General features: G+C 36.2%; 2 protein-coding genes across 4 annotated transcripts; both read right to left on the bottom strand.

Annotated features, from left to right (window-relative positions):
- Positions 1–2,338: 2,338 nt before the first annotated feature.
- LOC109161335 (cyclin-dependent kinase inhibitor 7-like) lies at positions 2,339–4,085 on the bottom strand. Of its 2 annotated transcripts, none has more exons than XM_019309681.1 (4): positions 3,344–4,085; positions 3,165–3,214; positions 2,808–2,999; positions 2,339–2,641 (listed from the first exon to the last, which is right to left on the bottom strand). In XM_019309681.1, exons 1-4 carry the CDS (start codon positions 3,617–3,619, stop codon positions 2,512–2,514), a joined length of 648 nt encoding a protein of 215 aa, XP_019165226.1. In that variant the 5' UTR covers positions 3,620–4,085; the 3' UTR covers positions 2,339–2,511. The 2 variants fall into 2 exon arrangements, with proteins under 2 accessions (XP_019165226.1, XP_019165225.1); XM_019309680.1 differs by having other exon boundaries at positions 2,808–3,002; positions 3,344–4,081.
- A 1,597-nt stretch (positions 4,086–5,682) lies between these two features.
- On the bottom strand, positions 5,683–15,014 carry LOC109161327 (presequence protease 1, chloroplastic/mitochondrial-like). Of its 2 annotated transcripts, none has more exons than XM_019309667.1 (19): positions 14,593–14,872; positions 14,328–14,511; positions 13,799–13,973; positions 13,592–13,724; positions 13,417–13,487; positions 13,049–13,132; positions 12,403–12,493; positions 11,157–11,677; positions 10,898–11,062; positions 10,597–10,815; positions 10,383–10,510; positions 8,963–9,152; positions 8,732–8,815; positions 8,542–8,639; positions 7,769–8,033; positions 7,520–7,682; positions 7,254–7,434; positions 6,709–6,780; positions 5,683–6,372 (listed from the first exon to the last, which is right to left on the bottom strand). In XM_019309667.1, exons 1-19 carry the CDS (start codon positions 14,870–14,872, stop codon positions 6,231–6,233), a joined length of 3,246 nt encoding a protein of 1,081 aa, XP_019165212.1. In that variant the 3' UTR covers positions 5,683–6,230. The 2 variants fall into 2 exon arrangements, with proteins under 2 accessions (XP_019165212.1, XP_019165214.1); XM_019309669.1 differs by having other exon boundaries at positions 6,231–6,372; positions 14,328–14,508; positions 14,593–15,014.
- Positions 15,015–15,425: the final 411 nt, after the last annotated feature.

Here is a 15,425-nt window from a genome sequence, read left to right as displayed (position 1 = left end):
ATTTATTTATTTTGTCAATAAATACAACTAAAAAAAATAAAAATTGACTATGGTAGACAGCTACGTATACGACTGTCTTCCTAGATATTTGTCACTGTCAGTTATCCATTTGGCGCGAATAAGACATACTATCTATTGAATTTCACATGATTCGACTCTATTTATTTATTTATATATTTATTTTGTCAATATATAAAGCTAAAGAATAAAAATTGACTAGGGTAGATAATTATAGATACAATGGTCTCCCTAGCTATTTATCACTGTCAATCATCAGATTGGCACGCATAATACATACTACATATTGGATTTCGCATAATTCAACTCTTTGTATTTATTTAGTTTGTTGTCAATATTTACCTATATGAACATTTCTCTATATGCGTCAATGCGTGTGTGACATTTCTAATATTTGATGTTGAAAATTTTATAGAATTTGTTAATGAATAAAAATCTAAAAACTAATAGCAAGCACATCGATATTATGATACATATTGTTTACATAGATCAACTTATTAGATTATATCATTTATGTCCAATCATGGTGGAATTTGAAAACGTTTACAAAAGTTGTTGCATTTAAGTAATGGATTTGGTGTTGGATTACCACAATATACATTGAGTCTTGTTATGTTTTCACACAAGACTTATGTGTGATTGTGTGAACCTATCTCTATTTTTATATTTTAAGAATGAGAAGACATGATGGTTTAGAGAGACACACCAAACATTTGTGTGTGTGTGTGTATACAAGGGTCAAATTGCAGATCTCTCATAAAAGGGGTCAAAGTCAAACTGTACAAGAAACGAATTTGAAAACGAAAGGGCTAAATCATGAGCAAACTAGGCCTAGCCTCTAGGTCCAAAATACTACCAAATCAACAGCCCAAGTTCATTCCCTGCAGCTCACATACTGACCCAAATCAAAGCCTCTGACCAGAATCCATTCAGTGGCCTGTGGCCATAAGTCTTAACAGAATTGTTTTTATTTTTCTTCTTCGAAACTCCACCGGAATACCGATACCGATGCCTAACAACGGCGTGGTTCGTGGCGGCGAGCCTGAGTCCACCCACCGCCGGATTTCGCGTTTATTTTATATATATTGCTCACATGCAACCACATTGAAAGAGTTGTGCAATACAAATTGGCGATTATAATAAACAGCTGTTTGGAGTAATAGTCCAAAATGATCACATGAATCCGGAGTCTAGAAGAAGGAAGTAGTCTGTTTCGTGATGGGAGAAAAGGGAAAACTTTTTAATTTTACAAGGAACCATCCACCAGATCGGCTCACATATTTTATTCGAGTGGGTATGTATAAGTGTAAATATAAAAATAAGTGAAATATCTAGTCAGTAATTACGCATCCCATGCCATTTTCAATTCCCTCAAGAACTCAACATTCTGTACCTCTCTATCTTGATGCTGTAGACAACTGTAGCATCAGATCCAAAGCACATGAAAGTGAAGTGAAACCCAAAGCCCACTTCCCCACGGCACGTGCCTCACTCTCAAGTCTCAATGTCAATCCCTCTCTCTCAGCTCTTCTTCCCAATTCCCATAATGCTACACCTCTCTCCCTATATACATAACTATCAAGAATTAATGTCGAGTTTTCATGTTATATGATCATTAATGAATGTGTACGTATGTACCACATCTATTAAATGCAACAGCAGATCAGATAAATCCATAACAAAAACGATGGACGACCCTTTTATAGCCGCTTTCTATCCCAAATTTACTCCGCTACTTTCCTCTCTTCCAGAGAGCAAACGACAAAATCCATCCTCAATAAAATCACAATAATTCTTATCCGGAGCTAACTCACATGCCCCCACCTGTATTGTCGTGCTCTCCATGCAACCAAATGGTCCTATTCCTTGAAACGCGCCACTTTAATTTCTTTCTGCGTCCATATCACTATCCTCTCACAGCCTATAGCGCACCACCTTTGTTAGGAAATAAAAACGGCTTTCGCTGTTATTTATAGTAACCACTGCACAAAACTAACCTTTTTTTTCCTCTCAATAAACAATTTTTTTTTTAATACTACTGACTCTATTACATTGTAGTTTCTGTTCAAACAAAGCACAAAGAGGCCTCCATTGAGGCTCGATCACTATATGTCATCTGAGCACAACATAATTATACTACTATTTGTAGTTTTTACTGTAAAACTAGTAACACCTAACCAGCTAACCTAACACGTATCATTCAGTTCCCCCACAGTGTCTTCTAGTACTGGTAGATCTGATCTCAAACTATGAACAACTGTGCTTACAGTGTGTGTGGTAGTGTATCAAAGATTATATATGCTTTGAAAATAATAAGATCTAATCAAGCACAGATGTTAGAGGTTGGAGCAATATAATTCTTCATATGTAAATGGAAATGGAAAATGCAATAATATATGCATGTACAAAGCAATTGATTAAGGTATGCATTGAACTAAATAAGATAAAAAGTAGAGCTGAGCAGCTAATAAGTTACGGGTGACCACATGATGATCAATTGTTAAAGGCAGCGATCCTGTCATGTTCTTCTTCGCAGGCTTTGATGACATGTGAACAAGGCTTTAAGGGAACCCACTCGTACCGCCCTTCCAGAGGGACGTCCTTCACTACATCATAGTTGTACCTGCGTGCAACGACAACCATTAGTCCATCACCTACCATGCATTCACCAGTGGATTTTCAGTAACGTGCAAGTTCTATTCTTAAATTATTAGGTGTTTATTTAATTTGGCTGAAGGCGAAACTGGAGATACTAGAATGAACAAGTGCCGTGTATATATATGACTTACTTTTGCTTGAATCTCTCTTGCTCGTATTTTTCAGCAGCTGAGAAGAATTCTTCAATCTCTTCCGCGGATGGCATCTCCGCTGTTGAAGGTTTCTGAGGAGAGGTCGCCGCCATTGAGACATTCTTTTTGGTTGATGAGGACTCCATTTCTGTTACCGAGTCTCGACGAAGCTCGGTTGTTGGCGTCGTCTCTCTACTGCAAAAAAAAAAAAAAAAAAAAAAAAACCTTAATTCCTGAGTTTCTGAGAAGCTATTATCGAGTATTCAACACAGCAGAATGCCTGTATACAGTATACGCACATGTAGACGTCCAAAGCAATTTTGAATCTGAACGAGAAATTTTGAAAATGTTATGTACCTCAATCTGCAGTTGCAATGAGCTGTATCGTCAGTTTCAAAAACCTCTCCCTGAAATTCAAAATTTAAAAACGCAAAATTAAATTCCAAGCAATTAAAGCATGAGAAACAGAAATTTTGAAGGAGCAATAAATTCAATTCACAGGAAAGACGACTGTGTTAAATTTCGAAGTTTTCCACCTTCAGATCCAGAATATTTTTCGCCACGTCGCTAGACTCGCAGCTTGAGCACCTCGACGTCACGGAGGTGGCCGGAGAAACAGAATTCTCCGACGACCAGTTCATCTTGCGATCATCAAACTCAGAATAAACCTTTCTCCGCTTATTCGAGCTGAAGCTCGTGACCTCCCTAGCTTTCATCCGCACAGCACCATTTCCAACTCCCGCCTCCGTCGCCGCAGCCGTTGTCGTCTCCCCGACTCGTTCACATCTTCTACACCTCAAGTACTCTTCCATCTCTTTCAGAAACTCTCTACACAGCTGTGAAAACTGCCACTGTATATACACACATATATATATACATGCAATGTATCTTTTTATGCGTGAAAAGCGAGCAGAAAGAGCTGTCTTTTGTGTCACTCACACTAGCCGGGGGAGTGAGTGAAAAATTCAGAATATGGGCAATATGGAAATTATAGTGAAGTTCAGGGGGGCAAATGGGGGATTTGACTGAAATAGATTAGATCGGAGGGTGGAGATTAAAAGAGGCGGTTATACTCCAGACGATGGATAAAATGATGAATAGAAGATGTGGTCCAGGCTCCGTTACGGTGGCAGTGCACATGGGAATGCCGTTGTTAAAATGCAGCAGACTCATGAGAATGATTACCGCTCACGTAGCTAATGAGTGGAAGCCACGTGTATTATGCAAGAACAACCGGTAAGAATACTGGGGATCGTTGGATCAAACAAAGGCGACACATTTTAAGCGGTGATGTAATGTACCTTTTTTTAAAAAAATTAAAAAATTAAAATTTGCCTAATCAACAATTCTATTATTCACAACATTTTTGTTAAAAAAAACAAAACTATATCATTGATTAAGAAACATATCAAGCACTCAAGCAACACGCCTAATACAATTTCTGCTTCTTTGGGAGTTGTTCGGTAAGTAAATGTAGCAGAAATCAGAAAGAATATTTCTTTCATGCAATGTAGTTGGGGGAAGAAGACGCAGAGATTGGTCTTTTCAGAGATATTCATGCTGAACGAGTGGTTGTACGATTTGGAGTATTGGAAGTTTCTACCATAGTGACTAGTGGAGTGGTATGGTAAAAAGTTAAAAACATATAAATATAAAGGTGGCATGATGAACAATTTTCTTATCATCACATTAGGAGATCAGCAAACCTCGTGACTTATAAATTAGCTCGGGTAGCAAGCTCTCAGTATGGATCTCACCGTTGGGAGAACACTCCCCCGATTGTATTCTTTTATTGCTCTCTTCGTCTTAATAATATTCTAGTATTAGTTTAGTTTTTTGTTTTTTCTTTTTTAAAGTAACGGTGGCAGAATCTGAAAGAAAGAATACTGTAAAAAAAAAAAAATGAACAATTTTACATTATATACTGTATAATATGGTGTAATATTGTAATACATTACGGTCTTATTTTTTCAAACTTCTCCATAATAATTTCCATTCTATATTGTTTTGTTAACATTACTTTTTCTAGATGCATGTAACTAAAATTGTGACTTTCCTTCCTTTGGAAGAAAAAAATATGTTATTGTGACTTTTCTTCCTTTGAAAGAAAAAAAATATGTTTACCATGTTCTCTTCTAAACAAAGGACCACTTGTGAAGTAGTATTCTTTCTTTAGAGAATTATTATACGACAAAAATTTCACATCACATTCTCCATTAGCCATTAGTACATATTCTTATCTCTTTCTATGTATTCTAGTGAAGAAGAAACATAATTATTGAACATATTCTTTATCTCTTTCTATGTATTCTAGTGAAGAAGAAACATAGATTATCTTGTCCAAAGTATGTAATAGCTCTTTTATATAACCTAGTACTCATTGTCAAAATAAAGGATCAAATGTTTTCATGCTCAAAATGTAAAGTAAACAAGGAATGAAAGAACACATTGGTTCGCCCCCTTTCATTTTAAAAACAATTTCTTCCCAATTTTCAATTCTGTCCCATAAGTTGTACGTTGTACCCATTGAAAACAAACAACTTTTTGTCTGCTTTTGTGGCGCCTTCTTATTTTCCACAAATAAGTATTCAGAATGAGATTTTCATAATATAGCAATTAACGGGTGATTCTAAACGCAGATTGTGGACAGAGAAACGACTATGTTGATTAAAAACGGCAGGGGCATTGGGTGCTACAAATTATCTTCTAAAGAAACTAGTTCCGAATTCAATAACTTTAAGACCAATTTCTATATACGAGAGCGACGAGTTGTGGTCCTAAGTCAGATATGAATTGGCTGGGCAAAGGTAAAATGACAGTGTCGCTCAAAAGCAAAGCAGATCCGTACCTAATTATAAGCTCTACGGAACCATAGTACAATTCAATAACTCAATAATGTTATCATGGAAGGGAAACGTTACACGGATTCCAAGTAGCTTCAGAGTTTCAGAGGTGGAGTCAAATATGCTCTGCACAGGTGACTATAAATTTCACCACGGCAAGTAAATCGAGTGTAAAAACTCCTAAGTAAACATAACATGTGGACTACATATTACCGCGGTTTCTTTTACTGTGTAACATTTTGGCTATGTTTTCTACTAGTTTGAGATATTCAACTAAATAGACAAATAGTCATTGCATTCACCTCTGGTAAAAGGGTAATGTGCACCTCAGAATCTTTTTACTCCAAATATCATGTAGGCAATATAAATAAATAATGGAGTATCTACAAAAAAAAAACTTAGTTTGAGGTGCCAATCTCCACCACTCCTCCAAATACTAAAAGAAAAAAGGGTGAGGGTGGGAGGGGATAAAAATTGTTATTCCTAAGCTATTCAGTGCAAGACAGATGATGGTGCTGCTGGGGTGTATCTATTGTGTGAATTTGTGATAAGACAATCAGGAAAGGAAAAATTACTCTTCTCATAGTGCTTTATTTACTTCAAAGAAGTTGGGGTGTTCCTTGTTGGCAGCATCAACATCATCTGGTGAAGCCACGGCAACCACGACCCCTTGATCTTTTACTGCTTGGATTGCATCCGCAAATTCCTTGAAATTGGCCAGCCTAAATACAAGAAAAACAACCCAAATATGGTTTCATTGTTTCTTTGAAACTCGAGTCATAGGACCACTAATCCAATTCCAATGCATTCATTTATTCTACCAGTGTATCAAAAGACTGAATGCAAGAATGGATGACTTTTATGATCCAATTCAGGTAACAATTAATAAATTTGATTAATCTTTACAATTCTGAGAACCTTCTGGATTATTAGGTTATGAATTAAAGCTAAAAGAGAGATTGTATAGAGGCTGCAAGATAATGTAAATTAAACATCACAGCACTTTACAAGTCATATTCTAGATTGACACCCACAAATATAAATCAAGTCTGTTTTACCTTGTGGATAATATTTCTTCGCGCCTCAATTGCCTTTCTTCTTCAGTAACCCCCAATAAATATCGAAGTAAACTGAAAACAGTGAAAGTCATTAGCTACAATGCTAAGTGCACAGGCATTTGATGTTATAGACTAAATAGAGTTGAACATTTGCCTACTTCCTAAAAATGAACCTCCATAACCACTTTTATTATAGCTAATGTACTCTACCAATCCCACGTGTTTGCCTTTAAAGTAGATATTGTACATCAAAAAGAGAAATGAAATTCCTCCAACCATTTTCATCTTATCAGTGAATACTAGCTAAATGAGCTCCATAAAACCCACTTCTTACCTTAGAAGTTTACATTGCATATCAAAATGACACCCACCACCACTTAAGAGCCTAAAAGGTGTCCATTCAAAATGGGATGGAGGATATATAAACACAAACATATAATAAAAGTCAACGCATATTGTCCTGAAACAGAAAAGTTCTTGACAAATGTTCACATTGCCAAAAAGGGGAATTCTTTACAGATATGGGATTATAGGAAAATTCTTACCTACTATATCCTTTTGCATCAGGTAGCTGGTATGCATCAACATCTCCAATTGTTCCGATAATTGCCTTCGTTAGAGTATCATCATCCATTTCAAGTTCTCTCAGGAAATCACTTGTTCCATCATACACATTAAGTGTCTTCATCAAATTTGGATCACGATAAGACAAAAATGAGAATACACCTGAAGAAAGAGATATCAAAGTACAGAGATGAATAAATGGAAGTAAAGAATAATAACTGCAAATGACAGGCAATAACAAGTATACCGGAGTGGGTGTCAAAATCACAAAATCCTCCATAAGCTCCACCACTGACTCGTACACGATCCCACAGCCATGTATTGCTTATGTACTTTGAAATAACATATGCACTTCCCTTAAGTTTATAGCCTGCATCATAGAGATTTGCTGCTTTCCCAACATAATTTACCTGGAAACAAAGCGTAGGTTTATTATCTTTGTTAACAAAAAGAGCATAAAAAATCTTAGAAGCAATACATAAGAGAATAAACTTACTTGAGTAGGGACAACTATAGCTTCATTTGTAGGAGAAAGCCGTGCATTCCATGCTGTAGGTTCTGCTAGAGACTTACTAGGAAGCAAATCGAGGAATGAACTAACATGTTTCTCAGCATTCATTAGATTTTTCTGGTCAGCTGTTAGATTAACCAGGCACCCATCCTTTGAAAATAGGGATCTCCGTATCTCTTCAAGAGATGAAGAAATTTCTGGCCAATTGTTATCAACTTTTACTTCAAGGTTTCTCAGAAATTCCAAATAGCTGCAAGCACATTCAATGAGAGAGTATTACTTCAAGTGATCTGATAAAGCTGATAAACTACACTGTGTGGCTAAATTGCACGTTTGCAAAGGGGAAATGAAGTCTGCTTCATAGTTTCTTCAACATCAAGAGGTGAGAGCAAAAAACAACAATAATACACCAGATTACTAGTACTAGTATCATAATCTTTGGCAATCAGGAGATGGCAATTAAAATACTAATAAAAGCTATACATGTTGCAGATACTAGAGAATCATGTTTAACCAATCCTGTGTTTAAGATCACTCCACAGAAATGGTAGCTATACTAGAAAATAATTAGAATGATCTACTCTTGCTCAAAGATCAATACCATTAGACAGAAATACTAGCATCATAGCATGTAACCCCATGTAGCAATTAATGTGTTGTAGGGTATAATCAACTGACTTTTGGGCCCATTACTATTCCCAATTCTCCACAAACCATCCAATAAAAAAACAAACAAAACAAAACATCATATCTCTAACCTGACACCACCCATTTGTTCAGACAGCCACCCTGCAACATTAAGTTTTGCATCCATCCTAGCAGCTGCAATGCTATGACCACTGCCTCTGAGTCGGTTCTGGAATGAAAAGACAATGAAATTAGATAATAGGAAATATCCCATATTAACATCAGATTTCTTCTCCCAAAACAATTAAACAAATCAGATACCTCCATTCTGGCTTTGCTTTGAGAAACAAACTGCTTGAATCGTTTTTGGTCGGTGAGCTGGACATCTTGAATAACACAGTTGATCTACAGCAACCACAAATGAATGGATAGTGAAACATTAATTTCCCAGTGGATAGTAAGAAAAGCTTTACTCAAGTGCCTCAAACTCCCCTACAAATTGAACCATAACCATTAATCACTTGCAATCAGTCATGTGAAAACTGGACTTACCAAGTTGAATAGATCTTCAATTCGTCCAGACATGGATTTGCCTCGAACAATCATATGGCTACATGGATCTACCTTGCCCCGCACTGATGAGGTCATAGGATACACTGAAATCCCTCCAGTTTTTCTTCCAATCAACTGATTCAGCTGAACAAAGTCCAAGTCCTTTGTTCCCATCTCCAGCAGTGACTGACTATTAAGCAATTCATAAGACCAGTATTTTTTTTTTTTTTTGGGTCAAAGCATATATGTCTATCTGCATATGTATTAAACTGACTGTCCAAACCCAATATACTCCAATTGGAAAACAAAATCGTAGAATAGGGAGGAAACAAAAAAGCAGCTGACCAGGCAGAAAGCAAAAGGAGGGTGAACAGTAAAACATAGTGTTTGCCTGCCTGTTTTCTGCTTTGAAAACACAGTGGAGATGTTTTCCAACTTTGTTAATAAGTTTGGGAAGTTGGAATTTTGCTTCTATTTTTCAGCTTGGAAAACATTTCAACTGGAACACAAATTCCATTTCACCATTTTTGTATTCTACTAACTTTCCGGAAAAAAAAAAAAAAATTCCATTCACTAAACAGGGCACATGCCCTTAAACTATTCTAACAAGTCCAATACTTAACTATATTTCAGCTTTGGCAAAAACTTGTGAGGATCCGTGGGACGGGTCGGGTCAATATGAAAATGTAATACTTATACTAAGAAATGTAATACTAATTAGGAATAAAGTGTGTGTTATTTATAAGGGAAAGTGTAATACTTTTGAGGACAAATGTAATACTTTTACATTTTGATATAAAAGTAATAAATTTTTCATCAAAAGTATTACATTTTCCCTTACATTACTTATAAGGGAAAATGTAATACTTTTGATAAAAATATAATACTGTTATATCAAAATGTAAAAGCATTACATTTGTCCTCAAAAGTATTACACTTTCCCTTATAAGTAACGAACACCTTATTCCTAATTAGTAAACCTCAAAAGTATTACACTTTCCTTTATAAGTAGGAACACTTTATTCCTAATTAGTATTACATTTTTCAGTATAACTATTACATTTTCATATTGACCCGGCCCAACTCGACTCACGGATAAGGATCCGTGAGACGGTCTCACACAAGTGTGACCCTTCAGCTTTTACAATATTGGATCCATATAAGGTTTTATCATAATAGCCACCAAGTAGACTTCCAGGCTGCCCACCATAAAACATACTGGAAAAACTAGGATAGGAATCATGATTTTTGAGAGCATTCTTCAAAAGAGAATATGTAAGACTTCATTTTATAAGTATATAGGATTTCATATCTATGAAAAATTAATCATTCACTTCACTTTTGGACCCACTACAAATCTTGTTACATAATAATACCAAGACAAAGAAAAGATGGAGCAATTTTCAAGCAGGAAACTCACCAGAAAAGTGGAACCAATGGAACAAGCTCTGGCTTCAACAAGCTCATATTGAAAACAATTTCAGCATAAAGGATATCATTTGTAAAGAGGTCATGTCGCAAAACTTTTGTTCCATTGATATCACCAACCTACAGTCACAACTTCAATAAGCTTAGACTAAGAAGAGTAGCAAGCATGTTGTTGAATCCACTGATAACAAAAGGAACTCAATTACCTCAATCGGAACATGTATAGGCTTTTTGGGAATATCTTGTAGAGAGAGACTTGGTACAGCTTTCAGGGCTTCTGGAGGGTCAGGTGTTTCTTGCTTCAGTCGTAGCTCATGTGTAGCTCGTGCCAACTCTGCAAGATCCTCCTGTGTCATGCTTGATTTCACTTTATTCAGAATTTCTTTTTCAGTTGCTTCATCACGGGAAGCCATCTCAGGATCAGGCTGTTAAGTAATAGCATATATTTTTAAAACACAAGAACAAATATTACCATCTTACATGAAACAAAATCATTACAATAATTACCTGCATCTCAACAGTCACTCGATGTGGGTTAGTCAAGATGAATTGTTCTATTAAAGGAGCAAAAACAGCTTTGGATCCTTCCTTGGCTATTCTGGATTTCAGGTCTTCAAGAGGTTTCTGATATTTTAGTGGTTCAAATGGATCCATATCATAAACCCATTTCCCCTGGAAGAAATGCCATTAAGAATAAGAACATAATAATGCAAGTGCATATAAAAAGGAAGAAAACAAAGATTAGTAAATGATATTTATCCCTTACAATGGAGCGCAGCATCAACGCCAGTCCACGAGGGAATGAGCCAGTGTTATTCTCCCTAAGAGAGAACTCAATTGTGTTCATTGATGCCTCCACAGCATCTGAATTGAAACCTTCTTCTGCCAAATTTTTTAGGGTACTCATTACCAATTCTTCTACTTTTTGAATGTTTTCTTCCGAAACACCCTTCAACCCAATGCTAAATTGAGGCTGAAGAAGCTCATCTTCTACCCCGCCCCCAACAATAGCATCACCTAAACCACTTTCCAACAAGATTTTCCTTAAAGGAGAAGCAGGAGTTCCCAACAGCAAATGATCCAAAAAACCCAGAGCAAGCTCAGTTTCCAAATCTAGTGGCTTCTCAGAAAGAAGCCAATTAATGCAAACCATGCGCTTTTTCTTTAGGTCATCACCCTCCCCCGCAGGATATTTTTCAACAATCCTAACTGGCTCAGAAAACAGTTTCTGCGGATGAATTCTCGACTCTTGAGGTGCTGAACTAGCATCAAATGTGTCCAGATATTCTGTAAAACATGATTTGAAGAAACTAAATAAGCTACAAATTTACTATTTTACTTCCCCCTTCCCTCAAAAAGTGTCCTGCTTTTTACTTGGGATTTTGGCAAGACAAATGAAAATTGTCCCACCCCACCCCCCACCCCCCGGGTAATAAATTGATTAAATTCATAGTTTTTTCTAGGTTTATTTCCAAATTACAACCACATCCCATTTTCTTAGATTGAAATCAATGACAACTGAAAGCAATTACTGTATTGATGAAGGGTAAAAGTAAAATGCATGCAATATAATTTATGATTATAATGCATTAAAAACATGGCCTAGATCCTCTTTTTAATCAAAGAGGATACGTTTTTTAGGACAAAGGGAGTAGCTAATTGACATAACATACACAAATGGTGCTGGTGAAATAAGTTTAGGACTTCTAATCTTCTATCATACTCTTGAAATTTGAGAACCATTTTAAACAGAACTGGTTTTCCATTTACCCCTATCTTTTCATTGGGTAACATAGCATCTACAAGGAGCTTGTAAAACAATAAAAAATTTGGCAACCAAAATAAGAACAATGGTAGCATCAGATACCCAATATGAAATGCAAGAATTATTATACGGGCAGAGAAAATAAATGAAACTCCAAATGCCTTGTGATATTCACTGCTGATTTACATTAGTCTCCAATTTTTGGCCAGAAGTAAGGACAGAAGAATAAGGTAGGTAGGAATCATACCACTTAAGATGCGCAATCGTTCAGTGGGATCATCATCACCATAAAACCATATTCTAGCATTGCTAGGATGGTAGTATTTGCGGTGGAATTCCTGTATAATTATTTTTAGGAAGAAGAATACATCAAGTTAGAAGAAAATTACATATTCATTAAATTTCTAGCTTTGACAGAATTACAGAAAACATATAGACCATCAACTAAATGCACTGTGTAAAGGCTATGATACAGCAAAAAATATAACTCTATGGTAATGTGGTAAAAAAGTTACAGAATCCATGTGCCCTTCCCTAAACATACTAATGCATCAGATATGGGATGATCATAATAGAAATGAACCAATTACTCTGCATTAAGGATCACTCTAAAACACAATCTCTATGTTCCACAAAGAAGCAAAATGCAAACCAAAAGCACATACCAACATGTGGGAGTCAAATGAAACAGAAGAAAACAAAAACAAAGGGCTTCTAAATTTTCACTAGTCTTGGTTTTGTACCAATTAAATCATCAAGCCATCGACATGCATAATTGCAAGGAATAAAACACAGGAACTGCATTTTTTAAACTACAGATGTAGCTACGGGCTATCAAATATAATAAAATGCAAAGCCCATTAAATGGAAACAGCAGAATGTGCACTACACACCTTAAATTCCTCAAAAGTGAGCTTGGGAATGACCTGTGGATCTCCACCACTATCGACACCATATGTATTATCTGGAAAAAGAGCCTGCAGGCAACAATGTGCAAAAACTTAATAGCACATTTCCTTGTTCAATTTTACAATTCCCTGATTTCTTCAGTCAGCAACCACTATATATATATATATATATATATATATATATATATAACAAAATTAATTTAAAACACCCGAGCAGTTTATCTATGTTTCAGTAATCACATTCAATTGTATATTCAGCCACCCAGCATAATAGAAATACTGACACATTGTCAGATTGTCTTGGCTCAACTAGAAAGCAATTTTTCAAAGGTGTGAAAGTTAGGAACCCTTACTTGCTGGGACGTCCTACCCATTATGTTATCAGGCTGTGAATAAACCCCCTTCATCTCATTGAAAACAACACCTGAAATTGAAATATAAATAATTTATTATTTATGAAAAATATGCAGTTGGCAAGGTGAGAGAGGACATATATAAACTGAAGAGAAAAAAAAAAAAAAAAAAAACCTTTATATGTTATGTTTTCTGAAGGGTCATTCAGTTCATAATGCCAACCCTCTTGTTGAAAGGTTTGGAAGTCCTCCACACATTTGGGGAAAAATACAGCATCTAAGTACACATCAACCAAGTTATAGAAATCCTGTTCAAAGATCAGTAAGTATGCATTAGACAGAAACACGATTTCTACAGATTATCTGAAAGAATATGTTATACCTTAGTATTTGTGGAAGCAACAGGATAGCAAGTCCTATCAGGATAGGTGAATGCATTTAGGAAAGTGTGCAAGCTTCCCTTCAATAGTTCAACAAAAGGTTCTTTTAGGGGATACTTTCTTGAACCACACAATACACTGTGTTCCAATATGTGAGGAATTCCAGTTGAATCTTTCCTGCATAGGCATCACCACCAAGGTGTCAAAATTGACAATACTAGAAGATAAATCCAGAAAGTTTTTCTGGTATTCAAAAGTATCCACGACTTCAAGGTTGCTTCAATGCTTTTCCTTTCACTGAAAACTACATTCATGCCCACAGACTTGCCAAACTTCACGTTGAACCTTTTCTGTATTGCATATGTCAAATTCTCTAGTAGTAGATTGGTTATTGACAATTCTATGGTGAAAGAACTCTCAATACAGAAACGAGGCCATTACAAAAAGAAAGCAACAAATAAAAAGGTTCACTAATTGCACCACTACCAAAGTTATAAATGTACTGTACATTAGATAGGAGGATGTACTTACGGAGGAGTTCGGAAAACAATACCAAAGACCTTATTCTCATCGTCATTGCAAACCGACATAATTTCGGCTCCGGTCTTCTTGTGCTTATATAAAACAGCTTTGGATTTACACTCATCAATGAACTGCTCAGACACTTTCTCGAACCCCAGCTTCTCGGCGACTTCATCATCAGCTCCAATACCTTCTAAAAATCACATGAAACCCCCTAAAACTACCAAACTAAACAGATTATGAATCGAATCTCAATTGAGAAACATAAGAGTACCTGGAGAGAGCTGCGGGGAGGGAGTGGCAACAGCTCGGACGGAGAGAGAGGAAAAGTGCCTTCTCACGTGAAAAGCAGGGGAAGCGGCGGTGGAGGTGAGACGGAGGTGGTTGTCGAAGAGCGTGGAGCGGCGACAGCGCTGGACGTTGTGGAGCAGACGGTGGCGCTTGGCGGAGATAGATGTAAATCGAGCTAGTCCGTGGTAAGGGCGAGCGAAGATTCTAGAACAGGCGAGTGGTGTAGTAGATGAAAGAGAGCGCAGCAGAACCGCCTTCTCCATGGTAGAAGAAGTAGACGGAAATGAACGAGATAGATGAGGTCTGGACTGGCAAGGAGGGGAATGGGGCTTTTAATATGAACGTCGTTAATGGTAACTTCGGCCGCAAGATCATCTACAGAGTAGATGTTTTATTGATACAACTCGGGCCAGCTTCACAACCAAAAAAAAAAAAAAAAAAAGGTAAAATGACATCAATTAATCAAATATTTAGCTACAAAATTTAACTTTACATGTTACTAATTTAAAGTTAGCTTTATTGATTTAAACTAGCTAATTGTTAATTATAAATAATTTAAGGTGATTTACTTGATTATTTGTCAGTTAATATTCTGCCATCATTATTAAATGACACAATAAAATAGATCAGTATAAGTTATTCATAACTGATCGACTTAAACTAATGAGGTTAACTGATCGACTTAAACTAATGAGGTTAATAGATTACTCCTGTTAAGAGTTGAACTCATAATATTATGGTTACCGGTGATTACCAAATATTTTATGACTACCAAGTCATTCAAAATTGTCATTTGTTCATTAATTAAATATGTTA

Source organism: Ipomoea nil, unplaced genomic scaffold (assembly GCF_001879475.1).
Source record: "Ipomoea nil cultivar Tokyo-kokei standard unplaced genomic scaffold, Asagao_1.1 scaffold2922, whole genome shotgun sequence".
NCBI lineage: Eukaryota > Viridiplantae > Streptophyta > Magnoliopsida > Solanales > Convolvulaceae > Ipomoea > Ipomoea nil.
The sequence above is the reverse complement of the archived record's forward strand: the minus strand, read 5'-3'. Positions and strand labels throughout refer to the sequence as shown.